Source organism: Gallus gallus, chromosome 4 (assembly GCF_016699485.2).
Source record: "Gallus gallus isolate bGalGal1 chromosome 4, bGalGal1.mat.broiler.GRCg7b, whole genome shotgun sequence".
NCBI lineage: Eukaryota > Metazoa > Chordata > Aves > Galliformes > Phasianidae > Gallus > Gallus gallus.
The window spans coordinates 3,897,661-3,920,983 of record NC_052535.1 but is presented as its reverse complement, the minus strand read 5'-3'; the positions used below and the strand labels follow the sequence as shown (position 1 = coordinate 3,920,983).

The following is a 23,323-nucleotide window of genomic DNA, read 5'->3' as shown; positions in this document are numbered from 1 at the left end:
TGCGTTCATTTTCCAGCGCTGCTCCAAGTCTCGGTGGGTACCTCGGAGTTGCAAAGTGCCGCGGGGACCCGACGTGCGCACGGGTTTCTCGCTTCAGTTGTGAGATCCCAGCAGGACCGCGTCCGCTGTGCTCACGTCCCACCCAAAGCCGGGGTTCCAGCGTTAGGGATGGGCGGCTGTCAGTGGCACACGTAAGTACGTCACCTTGAAGAGTTGTGGAGTTTTGAGGGTGGGAGGTGCTCCGGCACGCCCTGCCTGTGTGTCGGGATTAGGCTGGAGCATCCCACTGGGGCTGCGCCGTGGCCCTGCAGTGCTCCTCCTTCAGCACCGTCCTGCTGCAATGCTGCTGCCTTTCTGCAGGCTGCTCTGAAAGATTCCTTCGCATCACCGGTGGTAGAAAGATTTGTCTGGGTGGGGAAATGCTGCCGTGGGAGGCGCCTTGGATCTGTCACTTCTGGGTCATGACTTTGGGTAAAGCTTTCATCACCTGACACCATAAGCAGGCGCTGCTCCAGGAGACTGCCCAGAAGTCCGGCTGTGATGGGAGCGTGGTTGCTTTTCCAAGCCAAGCCAGTGCTCTTTTGGAGAGTGTCATCAGAGATGTTGTGCCCTTCAGCTGACCACAAACAGGGCTTTTCCCCATTTTGGATGCTGGCGACGAGGGCTCGCCTTCGCTTTGCACTGCCTTCCCCAGGCTGGTGCTGTGGAGATGGGGCAGGGGGATGTGGCTCTGCTGTGGGGACGGTGCTGTGCTGGGCATCCAGGAGCTCTGCCCTGCGGTGTTGGAGAGAAGGGAGCTATGGAGGTGGGAGGGGAAGTTTGGTGCTGGAGATGCAGGAGCTATGGGATGCTCTGTCCAAAGGCAGCTGGCTGCTCTGTGCTCCTGGTCCCCCCTGCCCAGCACACCCATGGCACAGTTTGCTCCAAAATTTCCAATCTCCTCGTTTTCCATTCGCCACATGAGGGCAGGCTGTTTCTAAATAAAATACAGCAGGAATCTCCTGTTTGCACTGCTGATGGTCCCCAGCACAGCCTTATTCCTGCTTGGGGCAGTCAGGCACCGGTCGGGCTGCAGTGAATGGGGACGGAGTGTGCAGCATCATCCCCAGCACCGCCCAGGCTAAAGAAAAGAGGATAAAGCCCAGATCCCATGGTGGAGGGATGTGATTGCTGGTGGGGAAGAACTTACCAGGCATTATTAACTTCAAAGCATCAGTAATGCCATAATGACCGAGGTAAAACATCCCTATCAGTTATCTTGGGAACGGTGCAGCCAGGAGGTGCGATAGGATGGTCCCATTTGCAAACAGCTCATTGCTACCTCCAGCACAGAGTGAAGCCATAGAGCTGCACAGTTCCTGGTTTATGGGACAGCGGTGTCATTCTCTCTGTTTCCTGGTGCCAGCTCGGTATGCTGATTTCCTGCAGTTCTTTGCTGCTGCTCCGGGAGTCTGACCCAATGCCAGCCCCAAATCCAAGGAAAACCTGAGCAAATCTCCTTGCAGAGCTGTGTGAGGTCGGTGCAGGCACAGCAAAGCTTTCAAAGGGGAAACGTGGGCAAAACACAAAGACTGAATGCCAACAGGAAAACCCCCCCATGGCTGCTGTGGGGCCAGGATGTGGGCTGGGGCTTTAGCATGTTACACCCAACGACTGCTGTGATTGGTGCTTTTCTAGAGCTGAACCTGTGAACACACAAACCCTCCCAGTGTGGTGTAGATTTGCCAAGGAGATGGTCGTCTTCTAAATCTGCAGATGCATGGCCACGGAGAAGGGAAAAATAGGGCAATTTGTGTCTTTATGGCTGACAAACAGGCTGGTATTGCTGATGTGCCCCCCTTTGACAACTGGTCCTGCACAGCCACAGCAGATGTTGACATTTTGCTATAGTCCCGGAATTAAATGTCAGGTTATTCCCATTCAAATCTAGAAGTGAACGTCAGGGATTCCATCTGCAGCAGCACATACAGCTGCCTGCAAAGCCAGCACTCCCAAGCAGGTTTTTTTGATTGTAGGTTCATGTGTGTGCTAGCGAGCAGTCTGGGTTAATTAATTCCCCCTCCAGACATTACAACCTGTGCAAGTGGGGCAGCCAGAGGGAGAGGCTTGCTGGAGAGCCTGAGAATGAACGACATCGAGTAATAAGGAATAATTTGAGGTGGTTGTATTATTACTGTTACATTCAGTGGTAGGGTTGTTTATTTTAATGTTTTTTCCCCCCACACTGGATAGGTGAGCTTCAGTTACACAGTAAAAAGTGATTGGTTTTCTCAAAAGATTGCTGATTTTCTTTCCAAATCACTAAATTTGGGCTTTATGGGATTGCTCTTTCATTTGTGCAAAATCCTGTGCTCAGGCAGTTAGGCCAATCTCATCCCACAAGACTATTAAATGAACTAATTGGATGTGTGTTACTCCTGCATTTCCATCAGGAGTGTCTAATAAGTGTGGAAATCCACTTGGGGATGAAGGCTGCATCATCTTCTTCTTGGGATGTTGGGCATTTGGGGTATTTCAGCCGAAGCAAAGGGAGTGGGAGTTGGCTGTGTCCCATTGCCAAAGCCTTTTTGCGAGGGGTGAACCCGAGCATCTCCAGGACTGTGGGAAGTCAGCAAGTGATGCAGCATCTCTGCAGTGTTAAATGGCCACGAATCCCCTGCGAGATGCAAGGGGATCTCTTGCACGTTCCACTTGGGCTGTCAGCGGTGTGGGTGCGAGGGTGACCCCAGTGCTGCAATTGCCATTGCTCTGCAGTGTACTCAACAGATGTATCTCCCTACAAAGCGGAGACAAACCATGACCCTCATTTTGCTCATGGAGGTGTGTGGGAACACGGCGAGGAAAGGGAACCACCCAACTCAGCAGGATGTGTACTGCTGCCTTTGGAGAAGGTGCTATGAGAGGAGGGGGGCACAGCGAGGGAAATCCACTTGCCTTTGACTTTGTATTACTTAAATTATTCACTTTCCCCTGAAACAGCCCATTGAATAATACATTTATTTCTAAATGCTTGCACTTAGTCTGAGATTCAGATGAAGCCCTGAAGTGCCACGTACGCTGGGCTTCCCCCAGAGATGCCCACTGGGCCGCTCCAGGTCCCAGCGAGGCTGGTTTAACAACCCCAAAGCATCAGCATCAGCCACCCAGGGCTCACTTTTTGGTTTCTCCAAGCCCCCTGGAATGGTTTGTCAACAGCTTCATTCCTTCTTCATTAAGGTGGCGTTCTGACTAATTGCTTTAATCCCTGAGCTTATGGAAGGGTTTGATGCCCCCTATGCCAGAGCTGCGCAACAGAGGAGCGGTGGCGATCCCTTTGTTTCCCATTGCAACGCACGCACGAGGAGAGATTTTGGCACTTGAGAACTTCTCTTAGAGACACCCATGGCCCAGGTGTGGGTCTGAGCCTTCTGGGCAGGGCTGGGGGGGGGGTCGCAGTGTTGGGAGAAGCTCAGCAGAAGCTTTGACAGAGCCTCATTACCACGCAGCCGGGGACAGCCTCTGCGTGAGCCTGGCAGTGCCTCTAATATATCTCTTCACAGACTTTTTGCATGTAATATAGAGCATTAAAATAATTTAATAAGGCATAAATCAGGTTTTACTGCGGCACCTCTGCATAGGAAAAAAAAAGAAAGAGAAAAAAGCATTCCTGGAAAGGCACCTGCATACATCGCGGCCTCCTCTGGAGTGGGAGCAATTTATAGATCCAATATCACTTCTGTTGCTTCTGCTGTAAATCCCACCTGGAAGCATGTATGCTCTCCACGTTGTGCAATGGGACTTGTATGGAGTCATGCAGTCGTACAGCAGGACTGCTTGCTGCTCCACCTATGGCCTCAGCCAGTGAACCCATGCTAAGGAAGCGTGGCCTGACAGCCCTGGGCTGTATTTCCAGAGGGGAACATTCAGGGCTGAGCCCTTCCATGCCATTCCCAATGGCATCTCCAGTTGATCAATCACTGGGAACTGATAAGTGAAGATATTTGGCCCCCTGCACAACCTGTGTCTTATCCACATAAAGAGGTGTTTTGGGGGAGGTTTGGCTCTGGACAGGATTTCGTCCCATGAAATACTGTGTGATTTCACAGTGTTTGTGCCAAACAGTGGGAGAAAATTTCAAACTCTTTGTATATAGGGGACACCCCCTGGTCTGAGTGCAGTGACACTTCTCAGTGCCTACAAATGGAACTGGTATACACCACAAAAGAGTTCCAGCTCTGAAGAATCTCACTTTTGGACAGGCAAAGTGATCAGTCCGGGCACTGTGATGTACAGCTCTACTGGCATCTGCGGTGTCTTCGAGTGTTGCATCCCTCTGAAGGCTGCACTGCTTCTGTGTGATCAGCTCCCAGTGAGCCCACAGAGTGGTCATTTATCAGCTGCAGCTTTTTGGGGTGAGGGAAAGGCTGATGCCTTATGGATCTATCAGCATACCTGTATGAAGTGAGGGAGACAATACCCTGCTGAGGAGGGAGGGATGTTTACTGCCTGGCAATCCATCATCTCTCCTACTGCCCCCATCAGCCAACATGCGAGTACTGTGATATTGCAAAGAGCTTCTCCCTTCTCCTCCTCCACGAATGGCCGTGGAACCCTGACCTCACAGCTCTGCAGGGCACAGGATGAGATGGCAAGGCCCATTTGGGTAGGTTGAGCCACCCATGCCCGCAGCCCTCATTTCCAGCAGGGCAGGCGGCACCTCCAGCACTGCAGCTGGGCCAGGGGGAGTGCAGGAACCACGCTGATACCCAGGGAGTGTCTGCTGGGAAGTGCAGATCCTCTCCTACGTCTCTCCTTGGTGTTTTAATTGATTCAGTGTTTTCCCAGCGGAGCGCTCCGTGCGGGCGTTTGATCAAATCAGCTGCAGATGATGCTGCCGCTCATTACTTCCAGGCTCAAGGCAGGTGGATGATTAAGTGACATTTTTACTGTGTGAGCAGTTGTAACAAGGGAAATTATCCTCCTGGATGCGAGACAACGACTTTGCTCCTGCTGCACCTGCTGGCAGCGGACCCACCCGGTGACTTTGCTCTGCTCTTGCAGCAAAGCGCATTGCTCAGCCCCAGGGCAAAGCCTCGGGGTTGGAAGGATGGATCCCACGGGTGTGCAGGGAGCTCTGGGCTCTCTCTGGACTCTTGCAGTGCTTTGGACTCAGGGGTGCGAAACACAGTGGCATTTTGGGGCTATGGATAGGGCGAGCTTTGCTCCCCATCTCCACCCAGCTGCACGCCCGGGTGCATTGCTTCAAGGAATGTCACTGATGGCAGAGCGAGAACTGGGAGCAAGGGGTGAAGATCTCTGACACCACTTTAGTTCACATTTGAAATCTGCTGCCTTTGGTTCGGGGTATGACCCAACCGGTGGCTGCCAGAAGAGGCTGCCACAGCTTTCTGCTGCTCTTCCATGGTTTTAATTCCCTTCTGTCATTACTCCTTCTCGGGAAAGAAACATTATTTTCGCAGGGAATCGTCGAGATAATGACGGGCCCCTCTGTGAAGCCAGACCCAGCAAAGAGCAGTAATGCTGTTCCCTACTTTGGCTCAAAGTCTTCAGGCACTCCACGGCCTGAACAGATCCCCGAATGCCGCCTGTTTGGCACCGCTCGTAATCCTCTGTGCTAATGGCGTGCCTGACGATATCTGTGTGCTACCTGGGGCAGCACCGCAGCAGCACCGGCTGCACGTCGGGCCGGGCTGCGCAGGTGGGAGCGCTCCGTGCAAAGAGCCAATGGGCTGCGGGGCGGTGCCGCGAGCGGGGGAAGTTTTGCCGGTACCGGGGAGGGAGCCAATCAGCGCGGGGCGCGGTTCGGCGGGGGCCAATGGGAGCGCGGCGGGGCCGCTCCCGGTGCTCGGGGCCGGGCTCCGGTCCGCGCTGCCCCGCTGCCGGGCGGCGGCGCGTAGGGCAGCGCCTGGGCGCCCCGGGAGGATGTCGGGGAGCGGCGGAGCGTCGCCGCCGTCGGTGCTGTTTCTGCTGCTCCTGGCGGCCCCGGGGTTCGCCCAACCGGCGGGGGAGGCCGCCTGCCGCCCGGTCCGAGCCGCTTTCCAGGTGCTGCAGCCCGGAGCCAAGTGGGTGCCCGAGAGCCCCGTGCCAGGTGAGGCCGCCTGGCGTTTCCGCGACCGCCGCGCACCGGGAGGGTGGGAAATAGGGCAGCGCCGTCGGGTTTCGTTTGCCGGGATGCGCCGTGGGCGCCGCGCGCGTGGTTCGGCTGCTCCGCAGCGAGAAGTTCGGCAGCGGCCGTGGGAGCGATGCGGTCCCGTGGAGAAGAGCGGCTCTGCTCCTGTCTGAAGGCATCGGTGGGAGAACGGACTCCCCGCCTTCAACGGGCGTTTCTCAGCTTTTCGGGAACTGGGAGGCGTCGCTTCCCCAGGTGTGCGGAGATGGGTGTGCTGGGGGAGCTCCGCGCGCGGCTGCCCGGTGCCGTGGTGTTGGGATGCTGCCCTGCCCGGCTTGGAGCGAAGCGAGAGGGGGAGGAGAGGAGAGCGGAGGCAGACGGGCGCGGAGCTGCGGGAAGGAGCTGCTCCCAGAGCCCCGGCGGACGCTCCGTGCGCGGTGCCGCACCGCCGAGACGCTGAGCGGTTCCGCTGCAGCGCACGGGGACGGGAGAAGCGGGGCGACGGGGTGGCGTTGAGCCCGCTGTGTTTGCGAGCGCCCATCCGCAATGCTTGTGGCCGCAGCGATGCCGCCAGCTGCCGGAGCTGAGAAATGAGGGCTTCCCCTCTTCCCCTTCCTGCCCTTACAGCCCCTTCTTACTATTCTGGGCTCTTTCCCCAGCGCTGCCAAAGCAGCAGCTCTTCCCCTGCATCCCTCGGTCCCTGGCAGCAGGGATTGAGGAGCGCTGCGAACAGCTCGGGGCGAGGTGTTTGCATGGAGAGCTGCGGGGAGGGGAGGGAGCTGCCCTTATCACCATTAAAACGCTGCTCTCTGCTGCCTGTAATCAAATGTTTTCCCCTACTGCTGTGGAATGTTTGCTTTGATCCCCGTGTAATCTCAGAGCTCGTTTTTACGGGGAATGTGCCGGGTGGGGTCCGGCTTCTGGAATGCTGCGGTGCCCCCCGGGAACCCTCGCTGCAGGTCGGGTTTTTGGGGAGCACGGAGTCCCCCTCCATCTTCACAGCCCACGGGCTGGAAGCAGGCACGGCTGCACTGAGTGCTGCCAGCTCGTTGCAGTGATAAACTTCCCCCATATCAAAGTGAAAGCGGGTTTTACATTTGCTGAAGTACATAAACTTGATCATAATTAAAGCAATGACTGCTCGCTGATACCTTGGGTCTGGCCCATCTTGCACGAGCCTGTGCAGTAATTACACTTCAGAGCGCTCGCTTCTCCTGCAAGCAGCTGCATCAATCTCAGTAATGGGGGAACATCACTCAGGCACTATTTCCAGGCTTCTGTTTATTGCTTTATTCCTTTCATACATCTGTCAATTAAAAAAAGAAGTTTTGGAGTTCCTGGTCGCAAATCACTGTGGAATCAGTTCTGAGATCCTTTGCCCACATTTCACTGAGGGCTTATACAGTGTATTTAAAATGTGGGTTTGGTTTAGTGTTGTTTTTTTTTTTTGGCACGGAAGGAAAATCATGACTTCGAGGAGCCCCGTCTTGCATTGTGAGCAGCTGAGGTGGAAGCAGAGGAAATGTAGCAGAGTTGCAGTGCACGCAGGAGAAATGCCACTGGGATGTGTTATAGGATCAGTGTGTGTGGGTGGGGGACGTCGGCACAGCCCTCCCGTAGGGCAGCCCTGTCCTGCCAGCTCGATGCTTCTAATTAAAATAATAAAATATAATTAAAAAAAAAAAAACAACAAACCCAAACAACAACAAACCCGAGCACCTCTGATAAATGCAAGGGAAGCGTCGTGCTGTTTCATGACTGGTACCAGTGCTGGGGAAATAATTCCAGCTGAAGGCAGCAAGCTCTGCTCCGGCTCTGCAGCTGCTGGCCTGGGTTCTCCAGCTCAGGGCTGAGCTCTCCTCTCGGCCATTGGCATTGCTCGGCGTTCCTGGTGATGCTCTGGCTGTGGAGCTGCTGCCCGTGGCTTTCCTCAGCCCGTGGGTGGGTAACTTTCCATGCATGCTGTGTGTCCCTGCTCCAAACCTGATGTGGTCCCCCGGCCCTGGGGTCTGGGCTGGTGATTGCCCTGTGTGGGATAGCTGGGGGCTGCCACCAGGAATGTCTCAGCTGAAATGCCCATGGCTGGGTCTGTTTCCTCCTCTCACAGTGCAGTTCAGTTCCCTGCTTTTTGGCTGTTCTCTTTGAAGGAAGCAAGCATAGATCCCCCTGTGAAAATAAAGGTGATGAACCTTTTGCTTCTGCACTGGAATGTGATGCTGTACGACCCAAAGAGTCAGGCTCTCTTCTCTTTTTCCTCTTCCTAACTCCAGAAGCTGCTCTGTGCCAGGGCCCAGCTTAAGGAGCACAGATTCCAATGGTTCCCTTTAGATGCAGAGCTCCTGTTGTGCCCCCCCCGCTTTCATTCCACTCCTGAGTGGGACTAATGGTCCCCTCCCCATGCAGCCTTCCTGTTCAGCTTTAACATCTTAGCTTACCAGATAATTGAGTTTTCTGTTCTTAATTATTTCAGGCCTGCAAGTTGCTCTCTTGATAGTTAAGAGCAGGAGCAGAACCCTAAAATTTAGTAACCTCCTCAGGCAGTGCTTTTATAGTGAGATCATTATTATTTTTTTTTTTCCAAGGGTTAATTTTAACAACATCCTGAATAGAAAGTCTTTGGGATGACTGTAGGGCTTGTGCATATGACTGTAACAAATGTGTACGGTACCCATGAATTAATTCCATACTGTTGATGTCGATGTGCTTGATGCATTTTCCTTCCAGTGGGAGGAAGCTCTTGCATGGCATCGCCTCTCTATTCTCTCCATAACTTCTCATTTTAAAAGAAGTGATGCTATGGAGTGGTTATATTGGTGTGGAGCTCATCTGGTCCTCCACAAGGCTTCAGGAAGAATCCATTTCGCAGGCCTTGGGAAAGATGGAGCAGAACAATTAAGCTGAAATAAATATCTCCCTGTTGTACCCGTGCTGTTCCAACTGTGATCGCCTATTGAATGGGGTTGGCTTACAATTTGTCTCTCTTTAATTGGGTTCTGAGCAGCCACGTCTCTTTTTCTCCCCAGTGCTGGGCGTTAAAAACAGGTGACAGGTGCTTGATTGGTTGTGTCAATTAAAAGCCATAGGCAGCAATGTTCCAATGGGTGTGTTATGGAGCAGCCCCAGTGCTCCCAGCACAGAGCATGGCATTCACCAGGGGCTGGTTCTTATTTTGGCAGTACTTTTATTTATATTTGGGGGGAATGTTAATATTTGAGGGGGATGTTAACCTGATGCAAGCTGTTGGATCTGGCAGGGAAGCACGTCTTGGCTCTACCTGGTGGCAGGGCTGGAGCTGTCCAGGGCACTGAAAATCCACTTGGACTCCTTCACCATCCCTAAGACGCTCACAGCCGCCCGCAGATCATCGCTGGGCTTTCTTTCCTTCTTTTTATTTTTGACATTTAATCTGCTGAAATGATTTCCACTGCTGCTGTGCTAACCACCTATCTGCAGGAATAATTGTACATCAAAGTCAAATATAATGCTTTAAATTCACTCTGGTACGAATCTCCCGTATTGGAAGGAGGAGGAGACAGGGTGCTCCTAAAATTGGTTCTGTCAGCCAATGGTGCTTCCAGAATCAGCGGAGCATTTACACTGCTGATCCCCAAGATGGCATAAATGGCACAGGTCTGGCACGGGACACGGGGGATGAAACCTGTTGGAGTAATGTGTGGGGTCCTTTCTTTCCAAAAATGAAATCGTAATGATCTATAGCAAATGGAAGAGGTCATTTGCAAGGGCTGACAGCAGTATTAGGAGGTGTAATGGCTTGAAACTTTAAGAAAAAGGGGTGTGTGTAGGTTGGGAGATAAAAGCAATCTTAACGACAAGGACCATTAAGCAGCAGAATGGGCTCCGCTATCGTATGGTGCAGCCATCATGGAGGTGTTCGGGTTGGGTGCAGCACTGGAGGGGTGGGCTGCCAGGCAGGGGCAGGATTTGGTGGTTCGTGGGCCCCTGGGCGCTGTGCCATGGGGTTTGTACAGCCTGCATCCCAGCGGGCTGTCCCTCATGGCTGATAGGACTCATCCTGCCTACCCTGACCTGCTGTGGTCACCGAGACGCTTCTGGTCACTGGTGTCAGTTGCCCGTCTCTGTAAAAACGTTTTAAGCTGTCAGAGTTAATTCCCAGGCTCTCTCCTCCTCCCCCACAGTTGCCCTGCTGCTGCACGTCTGTCTTTTTACTTACTTTACAAAAATAAAAATCCATTTAAGGGGCAAAATTGGCTTAATTGCCAACAAGAAGGATGGGAGGTGAGCGGTGACCTTGGTGCTTCCCATCCCCGGCTCTCGCTTGCACAGATCTCTTAATTGCCAACTCTCTGATTTCCTATATTGGTATTTCCATTAATCATAGAAAGCTTTTTCTTTTAATTTGAAGCGTGTCCTAATATAATAAATGTAGGAGGAAATAAGCCTTGTATTAACAAGAAATTCATGGCTGTATTGTAGTGTTAAAGGGACCACGCGAAGTCTTTTTGCGGTGTAAATGGACTCAAATCCCTCTTTAACTCACTGTTCTATAACCACTTCTTTCATTAAGGCAGTGCCTTGCTGCAAAGCGATCTGATGGGCTCGTATTTGTCCAACGTGGGAAATACCTGTCATCCCCAACCACTGAGGTTCACTCTTGGGTTGCCAGCAGGGCTGGCTCTCTCCTACAGCTCTACCATGTAATTCGTGCTGTGTGCCCCGCTCTGCAGAAGGGGAAACTGAGGCTGTGGTCGGAATGGTGTTGTGCCTCCCAGTGTGGGTCCAGAGCCCCTTCAGCACACATTGCTTTGCTGCAGTATTGGCATTGGTATCATCTCCTCTCTGTGCTGTAGACAAAGGGTTTCGTGTCTTTTTCTCCTCACCCCCAAAAGGCTGTGTTACGGGGAAGGATGGGGCTCTGCTGCCAGTCCTGACAGCTGCTGCTTCTCTTGACACCGTGCATGACTCTTCTTCAGCAGGTACACGGTTGAACTGACATTAATATTAATCCTCTTCTTCTGAAGTACACCGGAAAAGTGACTTTTGACACTTTCTAGTAATTAGTCAGAGAGAATGTGGTAAAAGACTCAAGGAAGGAGAAAGAAGCCTGGAAGGATGCATAATCTTCCCGGAGCAAAGATGGAAATTACCCAACTTGCTCAGCTCCTTTTATTAAGGCAAAAACTCTGTAGCAAAGGGGAGGACAGTGAGAGCTGAGGGGCTCTGGGGGCACTCAGCCCTACCTGGGCTGTCTGTCACATAGGACGGACACCTAATGCTGTTTTTGGGCAGCACTGAGCCTCGTGGGGAGCTCTGGCATGCCTGGAGTGCTGCCATTGGGGTGTCAGCGGCTGAGATGTGAAAGCATTCTGCTGCCGTCTGGCCCCAGGTAGCTGTGTCTCGGTGGTGTTTGCATGGAGGTGTTGCTTACTGTTGGAGTTTATAATAGTTGCATTGAATTAGTTTTGCATGCTGAGGGCTTTTATTTTTCTCTGATATGAGCTTGTTATCCTATTTGTGTCTGCTACTGAAAATTGATTGAGAATGGGGCTTCTTATTACTGCTGCTTCCAGCTCATCGGCTCTACCTTCTCTTATTGTCTGAACAACAAAAGATTTTCTTTCCTCTGGATTGCACTGATGATGTCTTCTAAAATATAAACAGATGTTGCCTCCCACCTCCAGGCTTTTGGGAATGCCAAACCATGCAAGGTGCATCGCTGCCCAGCGCTTTGAGTGCACCTGTGGTGCTGGAGCAAGCCATGTTCCCTCTGCTGCTGAGTCCTGGTTTTGTTCAGTGCTGGTGTCCCCATGGCATGTGGTTGCACATTGGCCTTTGGCAGCACTAAGTGCGCTGTAGGGGCTGTCCCTGTGCAGCAGGATAGGTGCAAGTGAAGCAATGAGCCACGGCTTTGCCTCTTGCAACGGAGAAAGGATTGGATGGGGAAATGGCTGAGAGGGCTCAGGAGGTGCGTATGCCTTAGAAGTTTGCATTTAAAAACAACCAAAACAAAGAATGATTCTTTTGGCTTCCTATTGTTACTGCCGTTACTGTGGATGCAAAAGGGTGGAGATCACAGAAAAGTAACAGTTGTCATAAGCTAGTTGTATAAGTCTGTGCAAAGGATGAGCACAGCCCACGTGTTGCTCTATTCATTGTAAACCCACAGCTTCAAGCCCTGGCTCCTTCACTCACCTACCCCTCCATTTCTGCCCCTCCCTGAGGCTCTCGCAGCACACAGGAGGCAGCAGGGCACTGCTCTGGGTCACTCAGCACCATGCTCCTAGGGATGCAGTGCATGGGAGCTGCAGCAAGCATGGTGTTGGCATGCGAGCACAGCAAGCTCTCAGGGCTATTGCTCAGCAGTCCTTATCACTCTTCTCCTTTGGCCACGCTGCTTGCTCAGGACAAATTCCAGAAACACCATCAAACAATAACTGCAGCAATTAAAATGAATGCAGTTGGCTTCCTCTCTGCTCGCAGCAATCCCACCTCCTAACACGAGTTCCTTGCCCTTGTCTGTCTGCAGGGTTGGACCTGCAGGTATGCATCCCCAAGGGCTCCACGTGCTGCTCGAGGAGGATGGAGGAGAAGTACCAGGCAGTGGCCCGGCAGAACATGGAGCAGCTCCTGCAGTCTGCCAGCATGGAGCTGAAGTTCCTTGTCATCCAGAATGCTGCTGTCTTCCAAGGTGAGCACTGGGGCGGTCTGGGTGTGCAGTGAGGTGATGTATTACCTTTGAGGCACAACTGACCTCTGACAGGTATGTTCTATTCTGGATACTTTCTACTTTGCAATACTGAGATCTGCAGTAATTATTTAAGGGCCTTTATGCAAGCAGAACTTATTCCATTTGTGGTTAATGTGCAGTGAAATGTTTGCTTGTTTGTTGAGTGCTCTCCTATGGGGGTTCCATCCTTCTACATTAACAGCATTTTTGCTTGTATTTCAACAACAAAAAAAAGTCATGAGCAGTGAAGCATTTCCTCCTTCACAATATTTTTGTGTAGTAATCAGACTTCTTTTGTTCATGCCTCACAAACAGCAAGATCCAAAGCCTTCTGAAGTCTGTGGGGTCATGGCAAAGCAAAGGGGAGTGACACCCTCTGTTATATGGGTCACGCTGCTGCTTCTTGAGACGGCTGACTCTCTCGCTCTGAGTTTTATTATTATTTTTACAGTGATTTCCATCCTGGCCACGACAGCCCCTTCCCTGCAAGGGACTGTTCTGAAAAGCCTTCTTTGGCTGCATTGCCATTCTGCTCAGTGGAGGTGGGAAAAGGCATTTAATTGTAGAATTCCTGCTAAAAGAAGGGTCAAGACTAATGATGATATGTTTTACAATCCCACTGTAGAAGAGGAATTTCTAACTGGAACCGATGTTTCCAGTTCCACATCACATCAAGTGCTTTGAACTTGGAAGGGGCAATTCACTGGGCTTAAAATTGTGCACTTCCATTAGCTCCAAATTTAAAGGCTTGAAGTTTGCTGAATGCTTTTTTTTTTTAAAGAGAAGTGGGTGTTCTGCTGCTTGTTTGTGTTCTGACAGCTGTGCCAGAGCTTTAGGAACGGTCTGGCCTCAAGAGGTGGCAGTTGGACGCTGAGCTGCTTGGCACTGCTCATGGTGTGGGACAGGTCTCTGCTGTGGGCTTCAGGATTTGAGGCTGTGAGAACAGTGGGGCTCAGAACAGTGCCAGCCCTCAGCAGGGAGACTTCTCTCAGCTTCTCTGCGGGGATCCTCCTGCTCTGGGGATGAGTAATTGCACCACTGTCTGCAGCGGGGCGATGTGTTGGTATGGAAACGTATCCCAACCGCTCCTATTAAACACAAACATAAAACCTGTCAGAGTTCATTTTAATATTTTTAGCCTGGCATCCAAGGGGACCGCTGGTCTGACAAGCAAAATCTCACCCAGATGTTATTATTTTGCACTAAATTTAATTTCTTCTTGCTGAAGCCAGAGCTGCATCTCCGCTGATAAAGATCAAGGGAAATTGCCTGGCATTTACTGAAGACCTCATCCAGGCCTATCTGTTACAGTGTTCACTTAGCAAAGATTATTAGATTATTAGTTTTAGACCCTTGGGCTTTCTCTTTATTGCAGTTGAGAAGGAAAAATCCCAACAAAGAAGCCCTTCCTTCACCAAATGTAAATGGTACAATTAGCGCCTGGCTTCATCTAAGAGGCACTTCTTTGAGTTATGAAGATGATTTAAGTAATGATTTAATCCTTTGGAAACTTGCTGAGTTTGACAGTGTTACAATTGATTGTATCTGCCTCCACTGCAGTTAAATCTCACTCCAGATGTCTCTGCAGGCAGTTTCCCTTCGCTACTGTGCAGTGTAACCGTGCTGCTATCTGCCTATGTGCACACCTCCCGGCTCAGATTCTCAGCTCATAGCAGCTCCAGCTGAGCTCCTTCAGTCCCAAACTTCTGCCCTCCTGACAGTGACATTTAATGTCGCTCTGGGCTTCTCATCCCAATTAAGTGGTGAATCAGTGCAACTCGCTTGCAAGCAGCAAAAGCCATCCCCGTCCTGTCATTACTCCCCATTCTTCCTCTCGACTTCAGACCCTGGCTTTTCGCTTGGGTTCACTTCCACCTCTGCATTTTTTTTTCTATTAAAATGACAAAAAAGCCCTCAACAAACACCATTGATTTTCTGACTATTCAATCTGTATCTGTGGCTGTTATGGTTTCGTGTAAGGAAAACACCATGAGTTTTGCTCCTGCTCTCTTCCTCCCCTCCTGCACACTCAGGAGCTCTGCCCAGAGGTGGGGAGCAGTGGGCTGTGTGTGTGTGTGTGCAGTTGTTGTATGCTTCCCAGGTTCTGGGAGTGCAGGATGAGAATCTGTTATGCTGTGGATAACAAAGTGAAAGCCATAGCAGCTGTTCAGTGTAACGTTCGTGGTGCGTTCCTCCTGGTTCTTCCTCCATGGAGAAAAGTACTCTTTTAAAGGAGGTGAGGAGTGTGGCACTGTTGGGCACAGAAGGGCCTCCCACTTGAAAAGACATCTGCACTGGTTGCAGTGTGTAGGACTGATGGTGATGTCCCCATCCAGCAAGTGTGACAGCTCCCTTGGGAACCCAATGGGAGCTTGGATTGGATGCTTGTCTGAGAGCAGTTCCTAGGAATGCTGCACGAGTCAACGTGGCCAAACCTGCTGGCATCTCTATGGTTGTCTGTTATTCATGGATTCTCAGTTGTCCTGACAGAGCAGTGGTGTGAGTAGGACTTCAGCCCCTCTCCCTTCTTGTGCTGCAGAAGGAGAAAGACAGAGCTGTAATTCTTGGTCCTACCAGACAGCTCTGCAGGCTGTAAATCCTCCGCTAGGCATAAATGCAGCCATTCTGGTTATTTATAGTTATTTACGCTATCCATTCATATCTGTCAGGGACGAAGGCGGTTTTGACGTTGCAAGCTTCTATCAGGTTATCTTTAATCAGTTTAGAGGCACCTAAGCCACAAATATATCAAATAGCCAATCCTGATGTCGGAGTCCTCGAACGCATGACTGAATTATTTATTTTGTTATGATGAAAATGTCTGGGCTTTATTGAGTTTTCTTTGAAGAACTTGATTCTGCTTGAAGTCTGGAAGATAAAAGATCAGCGATTGTCTCTCCAAGTTTCTTATTCCAAATCCTTCAAGGCTTTTCACTTTTCATGAGCTGCTGTTACTACTATAGAGTCAAGGTGAGGGAGCTGAGGTTTCCTTTCTTCTCTTAAAGAGGTATAAGTAGACAAGAAAAACTTTTTATCTTTACTAATTATGCCTTGTGTGTGTAAATCCAGGATGTGTGCAGCATCGATTAGGCGAGATGAGATGGGCTGCGTGATGGGAGGTGTTGCATGGTGGTTGTGAAGAAGGGTCCTCTGCTAGCAGTGCTGCTGAGTGGAGCTCTTGTTGGCCCATATGGAACAGAACCATAGAATTGTTAAGATTGGAAAGATTAAGATTGTTAATACTGCCCCGGGGACAGAGCGGTCCAAGTGTGCTGCAGTCATGGTGTGTGCATGGGGTCTGATGTCCATCTGTGAGGAAGCATGTAGATGTGATACTTAGGGATGTGGATTAGTGGGCAATGTTGGTGGTAGGTGAATGGCTGGACAAGGTGATCTTAGAGGTCTTTTCCCACCTTACTGACTCTGTGGAGTAGGTTTGTGCCATTAGCCAGGCCTTGTGTGCTGCTTCTTCCAGAGCAGGAGGAAAGGGGTTATGGTAAATGGAATCAGTCTAATAAAGAATCTCAGTAGTAGACCCATGCGGCATGCGTGGGGGGGTCAGCTCGGTGGCTCGAGGTGTGCTGTGTAATGCTGACTCTTGCTTGTGGACCTGCAAAATGTTCCTCTGATGTTCTAGAGGGGACTCAGAATGGGTTCATTGTTGGGAGCGAATATTAAATCTATAATTGGACTTTATAAGTCAATAAGCATCACAAACAGATCTCTGTACCATCTGACAATTCCTCTTCCTATTTAGTTCTTTGCTCACTGATAGCCCGATGCCCTCTTTGCACCTCTGCAGTGACATTTCTTCTCTTTGGAAACTTCCTGCTTTATTGTGCTTTTTAATATATATATAATATATATATATATATATTTATTTATTTCCATTAACATGTATTTAAAGTAGCAATTGTCTGGCGGGGTCATCTCAGGCCAATTTTCTGCCTTTGGCAATAGTTCCTGTGATTCCTGCCAGATGCTTTGGAAGCCCAAAGTTTGCAGTGGCAAATGATGATGATATGTTTCCCAAGCTGATACCAGTGTTATAAACTAATGATTACAGGTAGGTGGAAAGAGCTGTCTGCATAATGGGAGATCTCCAGTCGTCAATATTGGTCTATGGAGGTAACGTTTCCTTTCAAATAACCAGAACTTACTGTTCATAAATCACAGTTAATCTGTTTACTACAGTAGTGCATGAGGCTGGAAGTCTGAAGTGTGCCATAATGCTTAGCTTTAGGAGCACAGCGGTAATAGGAACAGCCATTTCAAACGATTTGAAATTGGGGGATCAGCAAAATGCAGAAGTTTGTGGAGGCTCTGGGCATTAAAAATGACTGCTGAGGATTGATGAGTTTCTTTAACAAATTGTAAAATCCATCATGCAGGAGTTAGGGCATGAAACTGCCCTCCTGAGCCGCATAAACCATGGGTTTGGAAGTACTGTGTGACAGTGCACGCTGCTGGGAAGGGAGGTTTGGAAAGCTGCTTGGTGTTGCTTTTGTTTCTCCCTCCGGCTGCCTGGATTTCAAATGCCAGCACGGCACTGGTGCACAGCTTGCAAAGCTCTGGGTGTGCTGGGTAAGGGCTGCTCCTGCAAGGAGCTGGTGGTGCTGGGAGGGCGCAGCCCAGGGGGGGCCTGGCTGGTGACGTGTGGTGTGACACTTCCCATGTCCTGTCTCTCTTTAGTTCCCCTGAAATTAAATGCTGCTGATGCCCTTCCCCTCGGTGTGAAATGAGGCCTGGAGGTTAATGGGGGGCTTTTCACAGTTGCCTAGATGCAGCTTTAGCAGATTTTAAACGCGATGCTGGATGTCTGGGCTGGGGGGGAAACGGGTTCAGGGGGTGTGGGGGAATTCCTGCTATCTGTGAGCCTTTCTTCTGCTATGGGACACCGTCCCCTGCCAGCTCTATGCCCGCTTTCCTGTGTCTGTGGTGCTCTGCCTCCAGAAGAGATGCAGCCCTCTTGCAAAGCATGAAATGTACAGAGTTTGAGCTGTCCTTATGCAGGTCTGTCTGCTGCTAATTACACTCGGAGCTGGGAGTCTCCATCTCCGGATAGTTCGAGCGTTAGCATTCTCCAAGGGCCTCCTAATGATATGAAGTAGTCAAATTACATCTTCCCCTTTGTCATTCCACACAGAAATGGGCACAACAGTACCTTCCATCTCTTGGCCTGTAAGGATAAATAGAAGCCTTCTCATTGCACAAAGTACTCAGAATGCAAACGAACCGGTTTGCAAATGTTGGGGAGGGAAGGGAGGAAGAAGGCTGCACCCCACAATGAAAGCAGGGACCTGTCTCTAAAGAAAAGCTTTTGCTAGGTTATCATCTTTACTTCTAGGTTATCTGCTTTACTTCTAAAGGAGCAGTAAGACACAACAATAGGGCAGCCAATGGTGCATTTTCACAGAATTGCCATGCTGAGAATGTTTTCAGCTCTATTTCATGCTGTAGACCAGATGGATGGCCAGTGTGCTGAAATTAGTTTCTCCTCCCTCCCCTTTCTTGTCTTTGCTCTTCTCCTAGATGTAGCACCTGGAAGTTGTGTTGGTGCTGCACAGGGAAAGAAGTGACAACTGGCACATGGAAGTAAGTGCATCCCTGTGAAGTGATGCATTTATACATCAGTGCGTTTTCTCTTCTTGATGAAATGTAGAGAGCGCTGCATATTTAATACTTAGAAAAGCAATCTGAATTGGACAACAAATGATCTGAATTTGCACTTGGAAAAACGAGTCACGTAAATCAGTTGGTTAGAAAGCGAGGTTTAAGAAACCCAGCCCTCTGAGACAAGGCAAAACAAACAGCAGTGTAGATCAATGGTAAAAGAATTCTGTTGCTGATCAGCTCTTTCCAAATTTGTCATCTTCACGTCAGAAAATCTATGACAGAGTGTCATAAAGAAGCAATTTTAAAAGTGGTAGAGATCAGTAAAGCTGCATCTAGGATTACAGTTCATGGCTTTGGAATTCACTTTTTGAAGGAAATTGATGAGTAGCAGATTGTAGTGGTGCAGCGTATTTGTGTTGGTCAAATTCCTGTTATGACTGCAGTGAAAAATGATGCTCACTTTTTAGGGAAAGGAAATTAAACAGGCCTAGTAATCCATGTGAGGAGACAAGCTTTCCCATTCTTTCCTCTTCCTTTAGTGTAAGCCTATCAAATCAACACATTCTCTTGAATCTACCTCATAAAAAAAATGAAATCAAATTGCTACTGAATTTCCAAGGAATTGTATCAAAATGACATGCATATTTTACTGCCTTTTAGTTATGAAATTATTTCAGTATGCTTCAGCCTTCCATGCAAGTGGAGACAGTCTAACAACTGTTCTTAAATACTGGCTCGTAAATTCCAAATACTTCTTCAAATGGAAGAAAATAGCATCCCACGGCAGGGTAACAATTACCACTTGTGCCGTTAAAATCTTTACTGGCTAATTTTGATGCTCAGCTTCTGTCTGGCTGAGGGTTTTAGAAGTGTTATTTATGCCACTGCTTGTCAGGGGACTGCTTGGTCCCTGATGTCCGACCGCACAGCTGGGATCGACCTCCTTGTGAAACCTTTGGGAGTTACTGGGTACTTAGCGAGAACTAGATGGAGTCGTTGAGATGGCCTGAGATCTTTTGCTCGTGGTGTGATGCACTGCATCCCTCTGCTCTGTAGAAGAGGGCTGGGATGTACAGCTTGCCTTGTCCTTAGGCTGTTGGTTTAGATAATGGCCTGGAAATGATATCAGTAGCCCTGTATGTTGTGTTCTGCTGCCAGCAAGGAGCAGGCAGTGCTTTTGACATTTCAGAAAGGAAAGATTCATTTTCTATGGGGATGTGGTTCAGAATCTACTTCTTGAACTAATAGACGGTAGAAGATTATTTTGACTAGGTTGCATAGGCTTTTACCTCAAAGATGTAAAGCATGCTGAATTACTAGTATTAAATGAAAGCAAACACTTCACATCAAATGAGAAGGCAGTCTTTGAACTGGCGAGAGGTTGAAAACCATCTATTTCTCTGCCTTGTGATGCTTAGCTGTGACATAAGCATGCAAAATAATTAGACTCACCAGTAAGTAAATATTCAAAAATGAACCACATCTTGTAGTTACAGAGCCAATGGAAGGTCACCCCTTCAGATCCCATTGATCCTCTTGGCTTTGGCTCAGCCAACAGCGAGATCACAAAGCTGCGCTCAGTGAGATATTTCTGAATGTTATTGAGGTTGAAAAGCCTATGAAGGCTGTGAGCAACTCAGGCAATTTGTGCCACGTCTGTTTGGTTTCTTCTGTCCTGTGCATTAGAATACAGCCTTTAATTATACGTTTGTGTGTTTTCCCACAAGCTTTCTTCCTTGTGTAAGGGCATGGAACAAACGCTGCCCCTTAATGAGCCACCTTCTTTCTGCTCATTGCTTCAGGTCCTTTTCTTAAAATATTGTGAATATTTCCCTTTCATTTTTGGGGTGTTTCATGATGTACAGCACTGACTAGGTGTGTGTTTGTTTCACAGATGGAAAACTTGAAATTCTCAAAAAAGAGTACATTTTGGACCTTTTTTGACTGCACTCACCACAATGTAGCATTGTGTATTCAAAATGTAGTCTTGACTTGGGGTGCAGCTTCCTTCTCTGCTGCTGGATCTGTGCAGTTTGTGCCTTACAACTCTTGGAGCTGCCAAGGCTCTGGAGAAGTTGTGTCCAACTTCCAAGCAGTTGAACCATACTTCTTTGTAAGTCAGTGAAAAGGAGCAGCAATGCACCAAAATCCAGGCACTCTTCTAAAATGCAGGAGATTTCCAGCTTGAAAGCAACAACAATAATATATTTCAACTCCGACTACTCCCCACTCCCCTCCAAACACATGTGAGTTGGATCTGGGCTCATCTCCACAAATACAGCAAAAACCCAACCCAGTTGCATCCCCTAAACTGTGAGAGAAGAGTTCATGTTTGTGGGCTCTCGCAAAATGCTGTCAGAACTCAAGTTCTGTTTCTAAGCTTGTGAAATACTTCAGCTAATTAAAGAAAAGGTCACCAGGATTTTGTATTGCCTTGTTCTCAGAAGCAGCTGAACCATTTAGGCTGAAATGAAAATTTGCCCAAAGGCAGACAAGAAGCATGCAAAGTTGCAATCCAGATGGTCGGAGCTTGGGAAAAAAAAATAGGTAAGCAGGAATAGGATCTAAAGATGAGAAGTGTTAGGCAACTGTAATATGCCTACCAGCTCTACCTGCAGTTGGTTCTAATGCTTTCTGCAATAGGGATGTAGATGAAGCTGTTATACTGCTCTGTAGTGTGATTTGTGCATTCAGAGATTTGGAGGAGACTGAAAAGCTGCATTTCCAAGTGACTTTGCAGAACGTTGGGTGGCTTTTTATCCTCTGTACGTATAACATTAGGAACGTGTTGCTTCCTGACAGCTAGATCTGCGTGAGCAGAACTGCTCTGTCCTTTCATACCTTTTCAGGTGTCCACGTAGCTGCTAGACACAAGCTGATTACAGGATGATTAATAGATGACCATAACAAATCTTGCTAATACACAAATCTTTGATAAGTCTTAATTTAGGACTGTTTGCTGCTGCATCCACAATGCCAATTTCTGTTCTGGTCCTGTAATTGCTATGCCTTTTTGTTTATGATAGCAACAGTGCAAGTGAGTGTGACCATATTAAAACAAGCAGATTTTCTTGCATGGAAGGCATTTCGATACCAGCGTTTGAAGTCTATGGAGACTAATCCAGCAAGCTAACTTAGTTTATAGCTGAGAGATATCACTCATGCAAGGACTAGAATCCAAGTGCTACGAATGTACCAAAAATATTCCATATTACTTAGTGTGCTTGGGAAAAATGGAACAAGAAAAGAAGGAAAATGGATGCTTTATCTTTTATTATTATTATTATTTTTTAATAAGAACTGAGCCCATGTCAGGCCTCAAGAGCTGCAGAGGATGCAGCAGGAGCCCAGGTCAAACCCAGCATCACTGTCTTGTCAGTGAAGTGTTGCTAAAATCTGCAGTAACACAGTTGGTTATGGTTCAGTGGGTGATAGTGGAAGAGCCACTGGTGGGATGGGGCAAAGCTTCATAGAAGTTGTACCAAAACTGTGCTTTTGAGATCCTCATGGTTGGAATGGGGAGAATGAGTACCAGGTTGCTGCATTAGTGCCAGGTTTCAGCACTACAACCAGCTGTTAACTGCACCGAGTGATGAAAGCGGGCAGTGACCTGAGCCCCTTGATCTGTAGTGCTGTAAAACTCCAGTGGAAGTGGCAGCAATGCTTCCTGAGGCCAATGGCTGTTGTTCCTGAGCCTTTCTGCAGCGGCTGTCCTGGCAAGGCAGAGATATATCTCCTCTTCCCTGCACATAAGTGTTTTTGTAGAGGTCTGAAAGTGCACATAACTCACTGTGATATATTGGAAGGCTCCAAGAGGAGGGTTTGTGCCTGTGCTGGAGCTGAGGCTGCAGTAAAGCAGCAGCAGCTAAGCTGAAGGGTAAAAGGGGACAGCAACAGGACCCTATGTGTTATTCCTGAAGGTGACCTGTGCCTTGTTATGGGCAGTGAGCTGAAAGGAAGGTCCCAAAGGGTCTCTCTGTTGGACAGACAGTGCCGATGGACAGCACCGGACTACAAGTTTGGGCTGCCCCCACTGCATGCCTCAGTATGTAGAGAAGGGATTTAAGACTGGGGACTGAGGGTCTAAACTTGCTTCCCTGCTGACCTCCAGGCTGTGTGTCCTTTTTTCCCCATAGAGCTGTTCAGCCAGCTCCCAAGGCAGGAGGACTCAGTCTCCTGCTCTCTGTGTTTTTAAATATTCCCTTTATGACCCAGTGGTGCCAGCCCCCTCGCTGCCTCCTCTGCTCTCTTTGCAGCACCCGACTTCCCCCTCCCAGGGTGAGATGGCTGAAGAGGTCATGCAGCATTAATAGGGAAGCAGATCTCTGATTTTGTTCCTGCTTATGTACTCTGACATCTCTGACGTTTTGTGAAGTGTGAAACGTTCTGGAGAAAACAACTTGGCTTTTACTGAAAAATTAATTACCTTGGCACTTTCCCCCTTAGCAGTGGGCTTTTGTCAGAGGACAAAGGCACTAATGATGGGGGAACGGATGAGATAGTAAAAGGACAACGGTAACATTAAAGAGAGAAAATCTGCATTAAGATAAAAAGAGCTAATTAAGCGTTGATTATCAGGAAGCAACGTAAACTCTTCAGAAAGCATTACCTTCTGTGCACTTACTCTATAGAGCCAATTTATATACCTGAGTTTATCTGCTTCATAAATTAGTCTTTCCTGTAATTACAGCTAACGGACTATGACTTGATATTCTCTTCAGTTGTATTCTTCTCCTCCTCTCCTTAATGCTCAGATGAACCCGGTACAGCAATGCATGCAGGAGTTACAAGGAGAAGGAAAGTGGATGGGCTTTGTGCATTTCTTAAAAGCTTTTGGAGCTCTTATTTAGCAAAAAGGAAAAGGGGAGGTAAAATACCACAAAGCTGTCCTT

General features: G+C 48.9%; 1 protein-coding gene across 1 annotated transcript in view; it reads left to right on the top strand.

Moving 5' to 3' along the window:
• Window positions 1-5,878: 5,878 nt before the first annotated feature.
• GPC3 (glypican 3) overlaps window positions 5,879-23,323 on the top strand; it is a 113,923-nt gene continuing 96,478 nt past the window's right edge. The window contains exons 1-2 of the mRNA XM_025150250.3: window positions 5,879-6,088; window positions 12,615-12,776. Of these exons, the coding sequence (XP_025006018.2) occupies window positions 5,923-6,088; window positions 12,615-12,776 (328 nt within the window). The 5' untranslated portion in view covers window positions 5,879-5,922. The remainder of the gene's footprint in view (window positions 6,089-12,614; window positions 12,777-23,323) is intronic.